The sequence below is a fragment of the Melanerpes formicivorus genome, unplaced genomic scaffold (genome assembly GCF_026170545.1).
Source record: "Melanerpes formicivorus ecotype bairdi unplaced genomic scaffold, bMelFor1.0.p_v2 SCAF_14, whole genome shotgun sequence".
In the NCBI taxonomy this organism is placed as follows: domain Eukaryota; kingdom Metazoa; phylum Chordata; class Aves; order Piciformes; family Picidae; genus Melanerpes; species Melanerpes formicivorus.
This window is the reverse complement of record NW_027142366.1, coordinates 13,784,583-13,804,656: the sequence shown is the minus strand read 5'-3', so window position 1 is coordinate 13,804,656 and position 20,074 is coordinate 13,784,583. Positions and strand designations below refer to the sequence as shown.

At 41.6% G+C, this 20,074-nt stretch overlaps 1 protein-coding gene across 2 annotated transcripts in view; it reads right to left on the bottom strand.

Annotated features, from left to right (window-relative positions):
• Positions 1 to 16,423, bottom strand: part of GRIN2A (glutamate ionotropic receptor NMDA type subunit 2A) — a 186,758-nt gene extending 170,335 nt beyond the window's left edge. For both annotated transcript variants that reach the window (XM_068147145.1, XM_068147146.1), the window contains exons 1-3: positions 16,071 to 16,423; positions 15,027 to 15,261; positions 13,089 to 13,511 (exon numbers count right to left, since the gene is read on the bottom strand). In XM_068147145.1, coding sequence (XP_068003246.1) covers positions 13,089 to 13,493 — 405 coding nt within the window. In that variant the 5' untranslated portion in view covers positions 13,494 to 13,511; positions 15,027 to 15,261; positions 16,071 to 16,423. The remainder of the gene's footprint in view (positions 1 to 13,088; positions 13,512 to 15,026; positions 15,262 to 16,070) is intronic.
• Between the last annotated feature and the right edge of the window lie 3,651 nt (positions 16,424 to 20,074).

Below are 20,074 nucleotides of genomic sequence, written 5' to 3'. Positions count from 1 at the left end.
GTCATGGACAGAACTGCTAAAATCTAGGTTAATCCTTCCAATCCTTAGTCAGAAATGAAAGTCTGTGCAATTGAAATACTATGCCAGAATTAGATTTGCTTGTGGTGAGGATTCGAGTAAGCCAAAAATTAAGATCTGAAATAGCTTCAGTTAAAATCAAAGCAGGGCATTTCTACTGACAGATATCATAATCCCGAAGAGTCACTGTACTGAGACCAAATTGATAGACCTCTCTACAGGAAATTAATTTGGGACCAACCCCAGACAGACTGATTTCCAGATAGAAGTTGTCAAAAAAAGGGGGAGGGGGGGGAATAATTTAAAAAAATCAGTATTTCTCCAAACTGATAACAACAGCTGCTTGACTGGGATGCTGTGAATAAGGCACAACCTCCTGTTAGGAAGACCACAGCAATAGAGACAACTACTTAGACTGCAATTTTATGAAGCTGATTCGCACAAAGACCCCAGCGGCAATTTTAACTACTTCATATTTGTTACGACACTCAAAAACATGACATACCCATTAGATATAAAATATTTATCTCCTATCTATTTGTCTCTATTTGGCAGGGGATTGTTTTTATTTTTAGCAAGCTGAGAGATTACACATGCCAACACAGAAAATTTTAAAAATGAAGAAGGGAAGATACCACTCTCCCAGGAGCAATTTCACTTGAAGCTTCTTCATCATCTGATTAAAGCTTGCACAAATCAGGCTGGATTAAATTGAAAACATAACAAATAGTTTGTATTTGCTGCAAGTCTTCAGACCTGTCTGTGGACAATTTATGTCAAGCCTGTGATGAAGTTACATATGAGACCACTGCAAGACCCAGAAAGCAAGTGCTCCTCTTGAGCCTGCAACAAATGCCATGTCTGTGCAATTGAGTAGCACAGCACACTGTGCATTTACCAGGGAAGGCAGAAGCAAAGTGGCAGTAAAACTTTCTGTAACAAACATTTAAGGTCTAGAGTAACAGAATGATAGAGGCAAATATTCAACTGTAGCCTCCATGCCAATATAGCCAGAGGTTTGAAGCTGTTGCATAAGCATACTTCTGTAATCTTTGTTGCTCTAAAGCTGGAAGCTTTTACTCAGGCAAGGCTCTTTGAAGTTACTTTGGGAACTGGCTTTCTGCAGATGGAGAAACAAATGATTAAACCAGCTCAATAGGGAGCCAGACTTATTGTACATACTGGATTTTTAAAAGAAGCTAAGGGAAAGAGACTTTTTTTCTTTTTTTTTTAGTACAACACTAGAATGAAGGAAAGAAAATTTACACAATTTGAGCTGAATCCCAAAAGCTGTTTTAATTACAGAGTTTAACTGGGACAGACATGCAAATGAAACCTTAAAGTGACCTGGAAAGACAAAAAATCTAATTACCAAAATGAAGTTTAAATAGAATATTAGGTTTAACTTAAGTAAAACCAGATAGTACGTCAACAAGATTTTACACCAGCAGTTCAGTCAGCCATTTGAAAGAGAGCACCCCAAGTATCACTACATCGCTTAACCTACCAAATCATTACTTTAACTAGAGCCTGCTGTTCCAAGCAGAATATGCCTTAAGTCTGATGTGTTCTATGCCTTAAGTCTCATGTGTTCTTTGGACTTTGCACCTCAGATATTAAGAGGCCATGTCTGCACCTTTATATAAAGAATATACTAAGAAAGGAAAGAAAAAAACAGGCAAAAAGTACAACACACCGAACTCCATCTTCTCTTTGCATTTGATTCTTCAGGAAAAGCATTTAAGCAAGCATCAAAAGACTAAGTGTTTAAATAGTTGCTTATTTTGCACTTGTTCCTAGTCCTCTACTTCAAAATTAAATCAATCATGCTGCAGCTAGAATCCTAAAAGCAGGATCTTTGCTTCCCATGTGGGACTTACCCATAACCTGGATGATACCTTTTCCTCGCAGAAGTAAGCTCCTCAGCATTTAGAAATACCCTTGCTGAAGCAGAGAACTGTTTTCTACATAAATCATTTAAAAGTGAGGTTTTGCATGACTATAAGTTACTTAGACATTATATATGAAAAAAAGGTAATAAATAGAGTGTGGAAAATGAGCAAAGTTTATTCTTATTCTGGGTTAAGCTTTACAGTGCTTTCAGACAGTACCCACTGAGGTATCTGCTGCACCTTAACAAATCAGTAAGGCTTACATTGGAATAAGGGTTACTGAGTTGAACCGTTACATTTTATTATTGGATGAAATAACTCACTAGTTTAAGATCTCCACCTCATGCTGTGAAGAAGATAAATCAGAAAACAGCTTCTCCCAAGCCAAGAGTCATCTCATACATGGAAATACACTTAGGAAGAAAACAAATTAAGCAAGCACACACAAAAAAATAAAAGATAGGTGAGGTTTTTAAGCACCATTAAAGGCACAGATGCTGCAGGTGACAGCTGGCTCCCATATTAACTTCCCACATGTTCATTTACACTTTTATTCAAAGACCATAGGATGTGTTTTTATGAGAAAATGGGAATCTGAGAATATTTTTATATACTGAGAAGTTACAGAGCCAACCACTGAGGATATTTTAAATGTGAAGATTTGATTATTTACACCTGTCCTAAGTCAGCTATTTACTGTCATCTCAATTATTCACTGACCGCTGGAAATATTCCAGTAACTCTTCTGCTATAAAATGGTGATAGATAGTAAAGAACAAAAACAGGAAAGCAAGAGATATAGGCAGAATCCTGTATCACAGAAAACGTTAGGAAAAGAAAGCATGTCACACAACTTGTAAAACTGTTAAGACTGAAAAACACCAGGATGAGTGTAACTGGAAACATCTATGAAGATCATTTGTTGAATTTAGCCAACCTGAGGGAATGGAGGGGAATAATGTAAAGTAGTATTTTTTTCTTTCACGAGTGAGCTTACCCTGCAAAGAGCCAAAGCTGTCCTTGTCTGACACTTGCCTGTGTTCTGTTCTCTGAAGACATTGCTCATTAGCAGCCTCATGATACAACCAGTCATTTAGATAGCATCAGCATTTAGGTAATTCACCATCCATAACTTTGTTCTCTGCACATAGCTACAATTTAAGTAAGTGCCACTAAACATCAGTCTCAGAATAATATTTTAAAGCAAGAGTAAAACACATTCACATAGAGACTGCAGAATCAGTGAGCCATACAACACTGAAAAGCAATTTCTTTCCCTACATTTTAATTGTCGGTCTGTCCTGTCCCCAAGTATTCTGAAGCTCCTAATGAGAAATCTGAAATTCATATTAATTGAGCTGAAAATCAATTACAAAAGAGAATCATAAATATATTTTCCAACATCAGTTCCTAAAATGCAAGGCAGTAGACACTCCCATACAGCACCTGGACAGAATAATAGATAAAGGCCATATATTACTACACATCACAGAATTGTTTTAAAATGCCCATTTGCTGTAGAAATGGATGTTTACATAGGAGGACATCAGTGCTGGACACAGTGCAGTTAAGTGCACAGCAAAATAAAGGGGTGGTTGTATATTTAGGAAAGCCTACAGACTGACCCTGTCTGTCCTAGAGGCAAAAAAAAACCCCAAACCAAACCAAAATAAACAAAAAAAAACCACCACAAACAACACCACCACCACAAAAACACCACAGAAGCAGCATGACAAATCTAAATGACATTACAAGAGAAAGCTTCAGTCTCCAATACATCAGTTTCCAGATACTTAACTCCCTACATCATACCAGGAAGAGCAAATGTCCCCCTATCAGCATGTAAAGCTGGTGAATGAATGCAGAAGGAAACACTTGAGAGAGGATAACTGCCCAAAATGCCAAGGCCAGGACCACTGAAGACATACAAAGATGGAAACTGCTCATTTTGAACATTTTGGTTTTCTTATACTTCCTCCTTTGCAAATAGGACACTTCCATTAGCAGTTTTTGTTGCTGGCTGATCACCTCAACTTGCCACTAACATTACCCTTGCTCACCTGTTACAACTTCTCCTTCTTTTCCTATTTTTTGCTTATTAAATATAAAGAGGCTTGGCTTAAATTCTTTCTCCTTCTGATTCCAGGGAATTTTCGTTTGGTCCAATTATCATCTGTGGTCTGGTGTATGCTTAAAATTGTCCCAGTAGTCCTAACATTAAGAGATGCATAATTTTAAGCTGAGAGGTTTAGTCCCTCCTAGTTAACCTTTCTTCTGCTAGAAGTGAAGTAAGGCAATAAATAGAAAAGAAACTGGCATTAGACTGACAGTAGAACAGCAAATAGATGAGATGCAAATGAAGACAGCATAACAGGAGGGTGTTTGGAAACAGCTGTTTGGTGGAAGGAGATTTGCATATAGAAGCAAAAAAAACCACCAAACCCCAAAACACCACAGTCTCAGAGCAAGAGAAAGAAGCAAATGTTTCATTTTACAACCCCTGTACCAGTTTGTTGTTACACAGCAAAGTGATGGAGCTTAATCTTTTGCACTGGAGTCATCCACATATCTTAAAATGCAGATGGAGAAAGCAGAGAAGAGGGTAGGGCTAACAGATCAGAATGAAACAAAGGACAGTGTTACCTTACTGACAGATAATGTGACTATTGAAAACAAACCAGACCAGCCTTGACTGCACTTGACTAGAGCACAGACACTTTCCCAGAGTTTTTGCATATGTTTTCTTATGATGGAGTCACAAACCTTATCTCAAACTAGTTAGGTACTTCATAGAGCTCTGATGCCTCTGCAACCCAATTTACCCAAAACTCTTAATTAGCCTCACACAAAAAGTAACATGCAATTTGTCTGGTGATTATGTGTTTCTGTAACTCCTGAAGCAACTCATTACAGGAATGTCATGCACTTAGAACACATTAACTTAATTCTATATTCTGTTTATTCAATTATAACTGTCATTCCTAATTGTATTGTAAATTGTGTGGAGCTGGAAGGTGGCTATAAGCTCCCTGCTCTTGCCTCTTTCATAGTGGTTCTACATATGCAGTGTGCTTCCACTAGACACAAAATCAATGCAGTGAAAACAAAGCAGCTCTGTTGTTCAGTGTTGTCATGTGGAGAGGTAAGCTGGTCAGCACAAACAGGTAAAACTTTGTATCAACAAAACTACAGGCAGAAATGCTGAAGCAAAAGTTAGTGGGAAACCAAACCAAAACCAGACAACCCACTACTGTCAAGACAAGGAAACTAAAGGAAAAAAAATAAGCATTTATGATAGCATTTATGAATGATTTCTTTAATCTGTATGCAAAGCCTAAAAAGTCAGCAAACAAAACCTTAGCCACAAATTTGGACTAGAAACTGATGCTTTTTCTAGAGGTTTAAATCAATCAAAATTTAATCTGGGACCTTGCATACTCCTCAGACCACCCCAATAGGCAGCAATGGACCCCTGATGCCTGAGCCTCAGAAGGCACAGATCTTTCTGAAGAGGAATTTTGCTCTTCCCTAAGTAAGAGAGAAGTTGCACACCTGAGACCTCCTGAGGGGTTTTGATCACCTAAGCTTCATGTGTATAGGAAGTATAAGGGAAATTGCTGCCTGGAAAGGCAAGAGGTGGACACCACAAACTTAGAGCTGCTGGACACCAAGTAACCTCCATCTGCAATTTGGAATATCACATCTGCATATCAGAATAAATCCATTTCCCTGATGGTTGTTCAGTTTTTATACTATGCTTCTACAAGCTTAAAATGCTGCAGAATACTCTCACTTCTGAACAGTCTTATTTCACATTCTGGTTTCACATAGAGCCTATGAGTCTCAACTTCTTTTGTGCCCCAATATATAAAGACTCAGGGGGAATACATTAACCTTCTACCCCATATCTGTCAATGTGGGCCTTCCAGTACAGTTTCTTTGAGTGCAAATCCTCAGAAAGACATGCTAGATGCTATGCATTTACAGAAGAGCACAAAACCTTTTCCTAGAAACAATGGAGAGACTCAAACATAATTCACAAGCAGTACTGTTTCTCTGGGGTCATGAGACCCCCAGCCAGGTCTCCATCTTGAGAGGCCAGGGGGGCCCTTAGCTGGAATGTGGACATACAGCATAACTGGGGCTCTGCACTAAGATTTAAACCATGTCCAATTTTACAAACCATGCATCTGGCTTATGCACCTCCATTGCAAGCACAGTTTTTCTCCTAAGGACATTAAGTCTAAATCTAATATAAATAGCCAATGATGCTGCTACAATTTTATTTATTTCAGTGAAGTACAGAAGAAAATATCTCAAGGATTTAAACAAACAATATGGTGACAGATGGTGTGGAGACAATCCAGGCTGGGCACTCTCAGTAACATCCACACAACTTCATAGCTCCAGGAATGAAGAGAGGCAGAGGAGGAAGAGGAAGGGGGAGGAGGGAACAGCGGGGAGAAAAGAGAACATGCAAAGCTGGCTCAGATGACCATAAGTTTCTAACAAATAAAACCACTTGTGGAGTGCAGTTTCCCTGTTCATCTACACAACGCTCTTTGTGTCATGACTGATGTAGACACAGATATCTTCCAGGCAGGTTCAAAGGAATTATAAAGAAATTCTTCAAATTAAATTGCAAGTTCACATTAGTGACACTTAAAACACAATCTGCCTATTCAAATAATCTAAGCATACTCTCAAAAATAATTCAATAGATGAAACATGAGAAGCATGTTTGACATGAGATCAAGGCCCTTCTGTTCTGTTCACTGCATAATTTTATTAGGATGAATAATTCCAGGTGCGTTCTCTGGATATGTTCTGATTACCAGAAGTGCCTTATGTGCTTTACAATAGCCTATTATTATTTGGTAGCTAAAAGGGACTACTTTTGGATTGTATATTTGAGAATGTCCTGGAGGGGGGAAAAAAAAAATAATCAAAACCCCACACATCTAAAGGTGCTACCAGGAATGTCTGCAAGGAGAGAATCATGCTGAAGGTCTAGTGCCCTACTTTTACAGCTCAGGAGCCTGCTGTTTTTTAATGACCTACAGACAGGCAATAGTTTGGAGAGATTGCATGGATCATCCATGACAGTGACTTTCCAGCAGTTTTTAAAAGTTGTTGCTCAAAACAAAGGCACTTACAGATTTCTATTTTCAAGCACTGTAAGAACAGACAGATTGAAGAGGAAGAAAATGGTACCTTTGAGATCAAAGTATATTGCTCTTACTGCAGATGACTACATCCAAGTAAAGCCAGATACTCCACTCTCCTAAATAAGACTGGTTTATGGAATCCCACCCTCCACCACAGGCTCAAATGATAATTCAAGCAAGCCAAATCCAAATCCAGATGGAAACCTTTGTGTGGACAAAAGAATGTGGAATAATCATTTCAGAAATAAGTAGGAAAATCCTTTAGTAAAGAAAAGAGAGAGAGAGGGATAGTGAACAAGAAGGCTCACTTCATTAATATAATCCTCCTCCAAGTTGAGACAACTCAAAGCAGTGAAGGCAGCAGCTCTCACTTCTAGAGCTTTACTTTCTCATTGCAATGACTACACAAATAGCCACCTCACACCCCCAGAGCACTGGTTCCTGTTGAAGAAAAGCACAAGATACTGTATCCACTTTGTTCACCTCAGTAAGGCAGATTTCGAGCATCTTTTAATCACTTAATCACAGTGATTATGGCATGTGTGCCTAAAAGGTAGGACTGTAGATTATGAGCTTAGTTCTAGCAGTCATTATAGATGTGTAAGACAACTTCATTAAAAAAATACATAAATACATATAGATTGACTTTTATTGATATGGTCAAGTAAACAGAGCTGTAAGAGGAGGTCAACACTACACTTTTGTTGCAGTTCAAAATATGAATGACGCTATCTGAAAGTTACTCTTGCAAAGTGGCATTGGTGCAGCTGGAAGGAAAGAAAGTTAAATTCAGCTGGTTCTTTAGGAGGCAGAAACTGGAAGTGTTGTGTGCAATGCAATAGTGCAAGCTGCCATATCTAGACCTGAAACAATTACATGAATACAGGATATTTTGCACTGAAGCATTTATTAAACCACATTTTTGTCTTCCAGTATCGTGCAGTACAAATCAAAGCCAAAGTTAATGTCATGCTCAGTAGGAATGAGAAGTTGCATAATTGAAGATTTTCTGTAAAATTACAGGACTGCTTTTATAAGCAGTGCTGCAGATGGGCTGGACAGAAATCTACATAACACATATGGAAGGCATACAAATTGGTGACTAAACTCCATGAGGTATGATCTCCAGGAGAGATTTTTCAATAGAAAACAAACCAAACATCCTCCATCTATCACACCAGTTTTTAAAGCACAGGAATTGAAGAGCATTTACACATCATACAGTTCTGAACTGTTGATTCTTATTTACTTTTTTATTTTTATATGATCACTGCACTATGAGGACACATGGCAAAAAAAAATATAAGATGTGTAGAGGAACCTTAAAAGCAGCATACAAAGTCATATGTGGATACAGGAGTGTAAATTCTGAGTACCAGAGACAGGAGTCTGGGTGTGCTCAGATCACAGCTAAAAGGCTGGTCTTAGAGTTCTGATTTCCACAAGCATAGTATGGGTTTTGTATCTCAAGAATGAGGACAAACAGAGCAATTCCAGCTATGTCTATCATGAACTGAAAATGACAGCTAATGCAAACATCTGCAAGTATTCCAGTAAAACACCTGAAAAATAGCCACCAAAGGAATGAACAAGATTTAAAATTGCAGTTTCACTCCCTACTTATTCACAGTTAGAAGTCTCAATAAATATCCCAACAGTACTATAGGATGTGGGGGGCTGGCACAGGAGTTGAACGTGAGCCAGCAGTGCACCCTTCCGGTGAGACAGACTAACCAGGCTGCGTCAGCAGAGCACAAGCAGCTGTTTGCAGGGAGGGATTATCCGCTCTTTGTGACTCGTGAGCCCACATCTGCAGCCCTGGGTTTTTTTCCTCCAGACAAGTTATCTGTATAACTGAGCAATTGCAAAGGGCTGGAGCACAGAAGCTACAAGAAAAGTCTGAGGGAACTCCTTCCCCCAGCAAAGAGGACAGGTATAATTGCAGCCTACAGCTACACAGAGACTGAGCTGAACTCAGACTCACAGCAAAAGAACAAGAGCCTGTGGCCACATTACTGAGGGAAATTCTAATGAGATATGATGAAAATAATTGCACAGTGAAAAAGTTTAAGTCTTAGAACAGATTACAGCATCTACATCCATGGAGACACTCAAAACTTGATTAGACAGTCTGATCTGACTTTGATATTAGCCCATTTGGGTTGGTTAGACAACCTCCAGTGATCCTTTCTAACTTCAACTGCTCTATGGTTCTATGTCTACTACTTTGGAGGAGGGTGGGGGTACAAAAAGGAAAAGCTGAAGGTAGAAGATGGAAAAAGGATTTTATACTAAGCAATTAAAAGTGTTTATTGTTAATACTAGCAGCGGAAAGAATAATGAAGGACTTATTTTGCACAACATTTCCAGAACTGTTTCAAGAAACACCATTTTGTAATAGCTCTTTGGAAAACTACCCTCACCTTTAATGCTGCTTGGCTATGCATTATACCTGTCAGTATTTCCACAACAATAAAATGCTCTAAGTTATGTCTTTCAGAAAGATTTCTCACGAGAAGTTAGAAAGTATTGATTTTGGTTGTCACAGAACTAGCCATGATGTTGTTTCAGAAAAGTATCGCAAATACAATCATTACAATCATAGCATGTGGTGAAACAAATGCAACTGAGTTTAAAACCAAATGCTCAAGTTAGAAAACAGTTCCTAAGTAATGTTTGGTTTGAGATCCCTCAAATGCCAACAGATACAAGATGAATAGGCAGCCAGTCTGTTTTCAGCATCCTCTAAGGGATGCTGATGCACAGCAGGTTGGCACAGATGCCCCAGGCAATTCTCATCTTGTTTCAGCAGACTATCCCACATCTGAATGTTTCAAGTCTGCAGCAGAACTGGGGACCAAAGCCAAGGAGTAGCTCACTGGCAGGAGAGTTCCTGCCATCCGCAGGTGATACGTTGGCTGCAGACAGAGCAAAGGGTTCCTCTACAGCACAGCTGGGATCAGGTGGGTACCATACATCCTGAAGTGCCACACTGGTTTATTGGTAGGGTTTTGATGGCAGATGTCAGGTGAAGGCAGCTCAGCTAGATTCAGAAAACTTCCAATTCTGTTGGCTTCACATGCCTGTCAATTTTCATAGTGTCTATCAAGCAATATCGCCTGCACCAGCTGAAGAGATAACTTTAACCAAGGTGAAGCAGAGTACAGCCAGCTCAACCAGTGGAGGAAGCAGTCTAAACTATGCACCATTCATAGCAGATCGAACAGGGAGTCAGGACTTCAGAAGCTGTATGCCCTTTATTAACCACTGCACACTCCAAATGTGGGCATATATCACCTTTAGAAACCTAGAACAATTCTTTTTTTTCTTCTTTTTTTTTTTAAGAGATGGCTCTTTGTGTGTGATTCACATTAACATAGCATTTATCAGCCATAAAGAATATGGCAATCTTATCTACTCTGAGTCATTCCAGTGAAGTACTTAGCAGTATAGAGCCTTAGAGATTAACTAAACTGAAAGCACAGAAATGAGACATCATGGCTAGGCCAGTTAAGTATCATATAACAAGCACCTGGCACAGAATTCACTGAACAGTTATGCTATCTCTGTCAGGTATTCTTGATAGACTACAGACAAGCAGGTACTACACACACACATACTTTGAAGTCACCTAAAACAGTACCAGCATAATGCCACAGTGGAGAAAAATATGCTAGAGTCAAATCATAAAGACATAGATGAAATGGCCTCATTGGAATGCCAGAGAGCTACATCCACAAAGGAGTGGGACCAAGAACCCGTTTTGGCATATCAAGCCATCTCTGTGTATGAGAGAAAACAGAAGACTTTAAACACTGCTCAGCTTTACAGTTTCACCAACACTCATGTGTTTCAGCTAAAATCCTGACCCGAAAAGACAGATTTTACATTTGCAGTCCTCCCTCAGACCTCATGCCCTCTGCCTTTATGACAGCACTGCAAACCTCACCTTCAACTCCCAGGAATTCATTCCTAAATGAATGGTTAATTAAGTTACATGCAAATTTCATTACTGTGATATTCCAAACCCAGTTGCAAGACATGGCACACTGCAAAAGCCAAGTTAAAAATTAAGGCAATTTTAGTTACATGAACAAACAATTCCTTCAGCCCATTCAAGCTGCTGAAAACATCTCTTTTAGATTGTCTTAACACACAAAAGAACAATTTTGATTTCCCAAGCGGAAGTCTTAGAAGGCAAGTTCCAGCATAAAAATGTTTTATTAAGCAAACTGTGATAACCCCTAAAATCACAGTGATATAACAATGACAATATTAGCATACAGTGGAAATAGTATTAACTTGCTGAGACATGAAAAATACAACTATTTTCCTTCCTTTCCTTTGATAGTCCTACATAAAAGTAAAAAACACATCTGTATGAGTAACATCCTGCACTTCTACTGAGCACAAAGTTGATTCTGTAAGGATTCCTGCCAGTGTTTCATCACTCAGCACTGGCTGGGATCTTCAAACGTCCTTATACTGGCATAGAAAGTTGAGTGAAATATGTTATCAGATAAAATTCCTAAATATAGAAAGCCAGCTTTATGAAGATGGGTAAATCTGCACAGTACTTTAAAAGCACATGAAATAAGTGTCTCTGTAACTTGGTTACTGCAATTACATTTAAGACAGTAGCATTGCTGTAATGATCTTTCCATATAAATCAAGATGTCAAAGCCATTGTTAAAGAATCTCTGCTATAATTCCACACTTACTGTCTCCCCTTTGTATGACAAAAGTTTTAAAGAAAGGCCATTCAAAAGACCAAGACAGACCTCTTATCCCAGTGGAAAAAGTCTTTCCCAGAGGTAAGAAGTTTCAAAAGTTCAAAGCCATTTCCTCAACTGTAACTAACCATTTCATCTTTCCTCTCCCATCAAGTTATGAAACAACGTATCTGGACCACCTAATTTTTAGATGGATTCGGGGAGATTTTTGCTGTTCAAGTACTATTCAAAAGACACTTTTATGGAAGAATAATAATATTTAATTAATAAGAAATCCTGAAGAGTACAAATATCAGAAATAGGTTACAATTAACATTGAAATGCCTTCTGTGTTGGGAATCCAGTAAATTACTTCCTACTCTTGAACTCCCTCTTCAGCTGTCCTCTTTTACAGCACAGTGGGAGCTCCTCTTGGACTTTCAGGCCAAGCAGCAGCCCATGCCAGAGATCTCACTCCTGCACAGTGCTAAGCACCTGTGTCAGAACCAGCAGCGTTCATTTTACAAGATTAATGCTGCAGTGCCAGCAAGGATTTGTTAGGAAAAAAATAAATGGTTACAATGTTAAGAAACATGAGCTGGAGACACGAGTCACTTTTGTCATTCCTCAGTCTCACAGCAGGTTACATAAAGAGATGTTTTCCAACAAAACACTTTGTCATTATCTCCAGAGTTCAGACAACCCCACTGTGGATTCTCATGCACTGTAATAGGAAATTAGTAAAAAACTGACCTAATAAATACAGTGAACAACAGACTTGGTTCAAGTTTATGAGACTACTTCATTTATAACCTGTAGCGGATCACAAAAGTCCAGCTTAATATGATTGTCCTGTTTCTACTGTTGTCTTCAAACACATTCAGTTCTATTGTTTGCTATTTCTTGTAAGCAGCACAGAATATATGTTAATGATTTACATCCTATTTCTAAAATCATTGTAGGACTCTACTACTTGGAGGTTGTTTTCACAGACATATCATATTTGCTAGTAAGATTTCTAAACTGACCAACATCCAGTGTGCTGGAGAGTAGATCTTCGTTTGGATAGTTTTTACAATGGACTGAAAGTTGAGTTTCAATCGTGAACTCCAACATATTTCTGAATATTTGATGAGTGATCAGCAAGTGATCACTGTTCCATATGCATTCTTCTTTTTTAAAGTACAGAGACACTATTAGAAACATCCTTTTTGAACTGCTTTTGGTGACTATTCACAATCGAGAGCAACACAGTGAAGTACACTAGACTAGCAAAAACTTTTAATAAGTTCTCTTACCTTATCTGCCATTATCATGGAGGCTCCACCATGAATTCCAAGAATTGGGATAGAAGTCTGAGATGAAATAAAATCCAAAATCTGAGCTACTGCCTCCTGATCAGTATCATCTCCAAAAACCACTCCATGGATCTTGGTGCCTGACATCAAGTCACAAACATGTGTTATGATGCTCTTAGGGTCAGTCTGGTTCACCAGAAGGGTCACTACATTGACATCAACAGTCAGGTCTGCTGACATTTCCCTGGTCCAGAGAGCTCTGATATCTCTCTCGTTGATAGACTTGGTCCTTCCCAGAATCACTGCAATGTTCAGGATGGGGTAACTTTTGTCTGCTCCTTGAACAAGATCCAAAGGTGCCAGAAGAGCTTGAAGTACCAGGAGAGCACAGCCAATTTTCTTCATCTTTGCCAGCTTTATCCCCTGTAAAAGCAATCATGTGTATGAGAAAAACAGAGAGAAAAATAATATATACTGCATATCTCCAGTGAAGGTTTTAAACAGAAAGGTGATGGACACAAAGCAAACTTCAGCAGCTTTTTACAATGCATCCTTCACCTTAGTTTCAATTCAAGTCTCTCATAACCCCTCAAAAAGCTGGCTTGCCAATGGCAGTATTACAACTGGGCTCCCGCAAGCAAGGCAAAAAAAAAAAAGAAAGAAAAAGAAAGAAGAAAAGAAAAAAAAAAGTAGCACAAGTCCAGAGGAAAGATCCATTAAAATTCTTCCTGGATGGCAAACAAAATTGAAAGGACTAACATCATCAGAAAAAGATATTCTCATCCCTCTCTTTAAAACGTTGCTGTCCTAAAACAGGTTAAAACACAGAAATATTTTTTTCCTTTGCTTGGAACATCTATTTAAAATGTATTCACAGTCTATCAGGAAGAAGTGCTTTAGCTTGGAGTGAGTCAGATGTCTGCTGGAAACCCTAGTCCATATACACCATGCATCTCACATCATTCCGGGACCATGCTGGTTTATTTCTGAAGATCTCTCCTAGACAGCTGCTGCTCAAGCACAGTCTACTGCATTCCTGGAACAGATTCAGAAGCACAGTATTCTATTCTAATTCTTCTCCCTCCTCTTACGTGGCATTCACTTGAGCATCTCAGAAATGCTGATCTCAGACACAAAGTTGTCACTGGTGTTGAAGGGGAGGGAGTTCCAAAAATGAGCATCACTGCATTGGTTTACTTCATGTCTTCACTGAATCTCTGTAGGGGGCTGAATATAGACAGAGTAGGATGGGGAGAGGGATGAGCCACAGAAGTCATCTGAACTAGCTGAAGGAGGGAGAAGAGGGAGAGCAGGTCTGACTCCGCAAGGTCTCCCTCTGTTTCTGTGCCCCGGGGAATTTCCACCCCCATAACTAGCTCTCTGCTAGCTGGAAGAAAGGAGTCCCAGTGATACATAAAGCCAACCTTATTGCAAAGTACCAAGCAGAAGACACCAGCAGGGCTGCCCAACCAGGGGTGGCATTTTTCAGCTCTCCCTTCTCATCCTGCCAGCTTTTACGCTCATTCTCAGTTATAGTCCTTTGCTGCTGAAATACGGGACATATCACCACCTCCTTTGGGGCAGACAAGGAGACGAGCACTTGAGAGGCCGTTTAACTGCCAACCGGTGCTTGTGCTTGCTAAGGCATTGCACTGTGAGCCCGGTTCCCTCCGCCGCAGCACCAGGGGTGGCACGGGGAACGGGAGAAAGACACGAACGTACACGCCCGCAGACATGAGGCCGCCTCAGCCTCTTTCAGACCCCAAGACATAACACATCTAAAGACAAACAGGGCACACGGGTCCTCTTTCCCCTACGCGGGCTGCCGGTACCGGGCGGCAGCGCACGGGCAGCGACCCCCGCTCCTCCGCAGCGGCGGGCAGCGGCGCTATGGCGCGATGGCGCCCCCTGGCGGCCGCGGAGCGCCGTCCCACGTACCCAGAGCCTCAGGAGACGGAGCGGCGACGGGTGCCGGTGGTGCCGGTGCGGCGGGTGCCGGTGGTGCCGGTGCTGGTGCAGGGCATGCCGCGGCCGCGGGCATGTCGCGCCCCTCGATGCCCGGGCTCAGGGGCGGTCTGCGCGCCGCTGGCCGCACGCGTGATCCTCGCCGCAGCCTGCGAGCGACATCGCATCCCGGGAGGGCAGCTAGGAGAGGGAGACAGGCAAAAGGGGGCTGGGGACGGCGGGACGGGACGGAAGCACGAAGGGGATAAGAAGAGACGATGAAAAGCCGTTAGTCAGGGTGCCGATTTGTCACGGGGGGAAAGTATATTTCTGTCTTGCGTGACGTGCGAAAAGAAATAAAGCGACTAGACTGAAAAGTTCCCCCTTCCCGCCCTCACTTGGACATGAATGCGAGCTCTTTCCTAATAGCAGCGCCCGAGAGCTAGGAGCCATGCGGGAAATGTCCCTCATCCTATCCAGGTCAGGAAAACCCTGCGCTCCCAACTGTCCGCTTGCTTCCCCGAGAAATGCACAGGTTTGAGCTCTCAGGGAGCAGACACCCAGCCGGGAAAGAGCAGCCAGAAGCAAACTAATTCACATGATCAAGGACAGGAGTTTTCTTGACAGGTTCAAAACAAGCATAATCTGGAAAACCGCTAAATCGGTGTGGGATAAAGCTCTTTTTGATCTTGTAACGGAACGGATTCATTCTCAGTTTATCACAAACAAACCCAGGGAGAGACACTCTAGCTGATTCCTCCACGAAAAGCTCGGATTGCTTTGATTTTCATTCACTATTTCCAATAAATATGCATAAGGATACTTCTCCAAGCAACCCCAGTTAAATGTAGGACGCGGGCGCGTCATGCAAAGGCAAGCGGTATTCCCTGGCTGGTCCTAGGTACTGACTACAAACTAAGAGCCAAGCATGGAACCGGAGAGCCGGCACCGCGGGCATCCCTGCGCGGCTCCCGCTGCCTCCGAACCCACTCCAAATGCCAGGCGCGCATTCGTGCTCCCCGAAAAGGCAATACTTACTGCAGTCTCCCTCCACATAGTTCCAGTTTAAAGATCCTCAAAGTCATTTCAGTAGATTCCTTTGCCAACAACGAAATGGAAAATAGGTGCCTTAATGCCGGGATTTCATCCTGCAACTTGTTCCCACCGCAGTAAATACAAGCCCGGCAGGTCTTTACCGCTTGGAAGCCCGCATCATCAAGTTTTAGCAGAGCCATTGGGACTGGGATTCGCTCGTTACTTTTGGAAGGAGGCACTGCAGCGTCTTCATCGTTTTGTGTTTTTCCTCCTCCCTCCTTTTGGCTCTTAGAGGGCAATTGCGACCCCGCTGCAGCAGTTGCCCAGGAGGGCAGGCTAGGAGCACCCGCGCTCCTCTCCGCCTCTCGGAAGCGGCGGGGACCGGCAGCGCCGATTGTGAGGGTGCGGCGGGATCCACCCGCCGCGCGGGGCCGCCTGTGCGCGCTCCTGCTCCGCGCCGCTCCGCCGCCCCCAGCCAGCCGCCCCCAGCCAGCCGCCCCCGGCCCAGCCCCGTCGCCCCCGCAGGGGCGAAGCGCACGAGCGCCTTGTCACGCCGCGGCCAGCGCGGACACTCGGAGGCTCCCCCTACCCCACGGTTCTGCTTCCACAAGCACTGGCGACAGAGGCAGAGCCGGCAGTCGGGGGAGGAGGTGTCAGGCCTGGGTCACAGGGACCACAGCTGGTCTGGGGCAGAAGAGCACTTCCCACGCTAGCAGCCCCAGTGAGAGGCTGGTGGAAATCCCCAAGTATTCTCCTTTCCCTTGATGCAGGGGCTGTCAAACAGAAATCCCTGCCGTGGGCTCAGGGGAATGAATGTGGAGCAGCAGCTCCCACACTAAAAGCAGCCCTAAAGGCTTCAGGCTGCAGCCAACATAAGAAAAAATGCTCTGTAGAAGTTAGCTCCACCTGGGCATCCTCACTGCTCCATCCCATACTTGAAAGCATGGTGCCCATTTCTCCATCTTCCACTCATCCAAGCACAGCCCTGGTGTCAGACCCACCTTGCTGTTGAGCAGCTCTTTCCTCCTTGCCCAGACCATAGACCACCACTACCTTCCTCTACTGCACCTCCTCCCTTGCTCCATCACTCTTCTGCTTTCCCCTCTCTGCCACCCTGATCCAGCTGCCACAACTTATTTGATTTTGCATGAATGAATATACCAGCTAACTACCACAGCAGTGATGTCCTCTGTTGTGCTCCATCCTTTACAATCAGATGTATTACTACACTGAATACTTCAGAGTAAGCAACCCACACATTGCAACAGAACCACTCAATGAGGCACCAGTGCCAGGAAAAACCATTGGGTTCAAACACCATAATGCCAAAAGTCCACTCACTGAAGTTTGCTTTTCACTAAATGAAGACACAAGAGAGAGAGAACCCACTCCCAAAGACATACAAAACAATGTGCTGACTTCATTGCTCTTGACAGTCTCTTCATAAAATTTCCCAATAGGTCTATGCCTTGCTCCCACCCCACCTTTGGAAGATCTCATCTCCTAACTGTGAGATTGTTCCCTCAGACATTACATTAGTCTAAGCAAAGCAATTAGGCAGCTACAGATGCCTAGCTACTTTGCTTTAAGTCTGATGTTTTCATACATATTTGCATTTCACACCTGATGCACATTTTTCACCTGTAAATAGTACAGTGATGTTTATTGTGGTTACTGGAGATGAGGTTGCACCTCCATCCTCCTGTAAGGGTGTAATCATTCAGTAGATTTATTGAAACAGCAGCAAAACCAGGGATTCAACATCCTGAGAATGAAATTCACAATGGTGAAAAAAAAAGTGTGGCTCAAACATTAGAATATGAAAAGTGACATGGTGTCTTTAGAAAATACACAGCATACCAGATGCAATACACTGAAGTTAGTGATCTGAAAGACCAATGCAAGAAACAGCCACATTTTCTAGCTTTGTCTATACAAGTGTCACTAATCTAAGGTTAGATGCACTTCAGCATTAGTTTAAATATTTTTCCTCAATTACTTTTATAAGAGCTGCTGACATATCACATTGGGCTGCTATTTTTATAGACATCCGTAGTCCATTTCTAGGTGAATTTGCACAGTGTAAGATTAAAGAGCTGTAAACATGGGAAGAAGTCAACTTCAGCAGCACAAATAAGGAAAAAAAATTGCATTTAAGTGTCTAACTTATCCTTGTAATTTGTGTGTAAAAAGGGAATGCTTGCTTCAAAAGCAGTGTAACAAACACTAACATCTCTGCATTTGGGAGATTAAGTTACAAATACAGTATTTTTATGGAGAACATTTATTCTGAAAGGCATATTGATTGATACATAAGTGATTGCTTTCTCCACACAAACAGCTGTACACTCAGCTAAAAGAAGCTACACTCAGCTAAAAGAAGCTACAACATAAGTTTGAGAAGTTTGGAATCCTGCACTTCCAAGGATATTTTACAGCTGGGGTTTTCCTACTTCCTGCCTGCTATGTAAACCTGCGTTTAGAAGTCAGAAACCTTCTTCTTAGTCAGTCCCTTCCACAGTAATATTAAATTACAGTAAGGTTTCCCTTGCCTGAGAATAACCTGCTGCAGAGAACACTCGTCAACAGAAACAGAGCAGCCAAATTATCAGGTATAAGAACTGCTTCTAAAGAGGCAAGAGACAGTGGGGTCTAATGGTCTCCCTGGCACAAGGGAGATTTCTCTCTCTGTTGCCCACTTATTAGTGACACTGTCTATTACTTTCTCACCATTTGCTTTACTTCACCAGCTGTAAAATGCTTATAGACATGTTAGACAGCTAAATTAAAAGCCAGATTTAACCCCCAGATTCAGCAAAACTTCTCCATCACTTTCCTCTTGCTCTTAGAGCAGTGTTAAGGTTAGTCACTCCTTTTGAAAAGAAATTGATCTCATGGAATGATACCAAATTTAGCCAGGGAAAATTCATCAACACATTAGATATCAAATTATTGTCACTGTTTTCAGAACAAGTAGTCTTTGTTGAAAAAGTTTAAGACACAATTGAAGAAATCTCAAAACCAAATTGCAGGTCTACTCAGTAATCCTTCCCACATGGAAAAACCATTGCTAAATACTTCCTATGTATTGTAAAACAAAATGATACAAAAACATTACAGGTAACCAGCCAGGGTAAGGCAGAGAGGCTTTCTTAGAATTTATTTCAACTTTAGACATGCTTCCAGTTCCAGCAATAAACCCCTCTTGCATTTTGGGAATGATGCTGTAACCAGTAACAATGTATTGGAATCTTATCTGCCACAAATATCTGAATTTCATATACCCTGAGAAATCCCTCCAGCAAGAATCAAAAGTGACAAAGTCAGTTTCAGTATCACATAGGATCAAGTCTGAAATGAAACCTTTTTACCCAATAAGAAGTTAATGCACAAAAAGCAAGGATACAGTAACATAAACTTACACTTCAGGGGCAGCAAACTTACATATATGATAAAGGTAAAAATGGGGGAAAGCTCAATTGTTTTCAAACTTACTAAAACATTCGGTCACAGATGGCCCTCTTATTGAAAACTGGCTTAGCTCCTCATTTGGCAGTGTCCTTTCTTGCACAATTTACCAAGTCATGCATGAAATGATGGCCTTAAGCTACTCTCAGTTTTGCAAAGGACATGAGCTGGCTGCCACAATAGAAAAGGAGGCACCATCACTGAACAGAGCTTGAGGCTGTTACAGCACTTCTGCTTCTCTGCAAACAATTCCCAGCAGAGAAGGAAGACCCCAGGGTCTTCAGCCAGAGTTCCTTCTTCTCACCTTACTGTCAATGAGCAGTTATTCAAAATTCACCAAGATTGCCTTTGCCTCATATCAAATCAATCTTCAGCTTTATTTCCAAACTCTGCTATGCAGTTCCCAGAGGGAATCTCTTCCTCTGGAAAATCACCAAATTAGTCAAATTTAACTCTGAGGGTCGACCCAGAATTTCACCATGGACTCTGTACTTTTTAATTAAAGCTGCTCTATTAACAAAGAAATCTGTCCCAGCAAT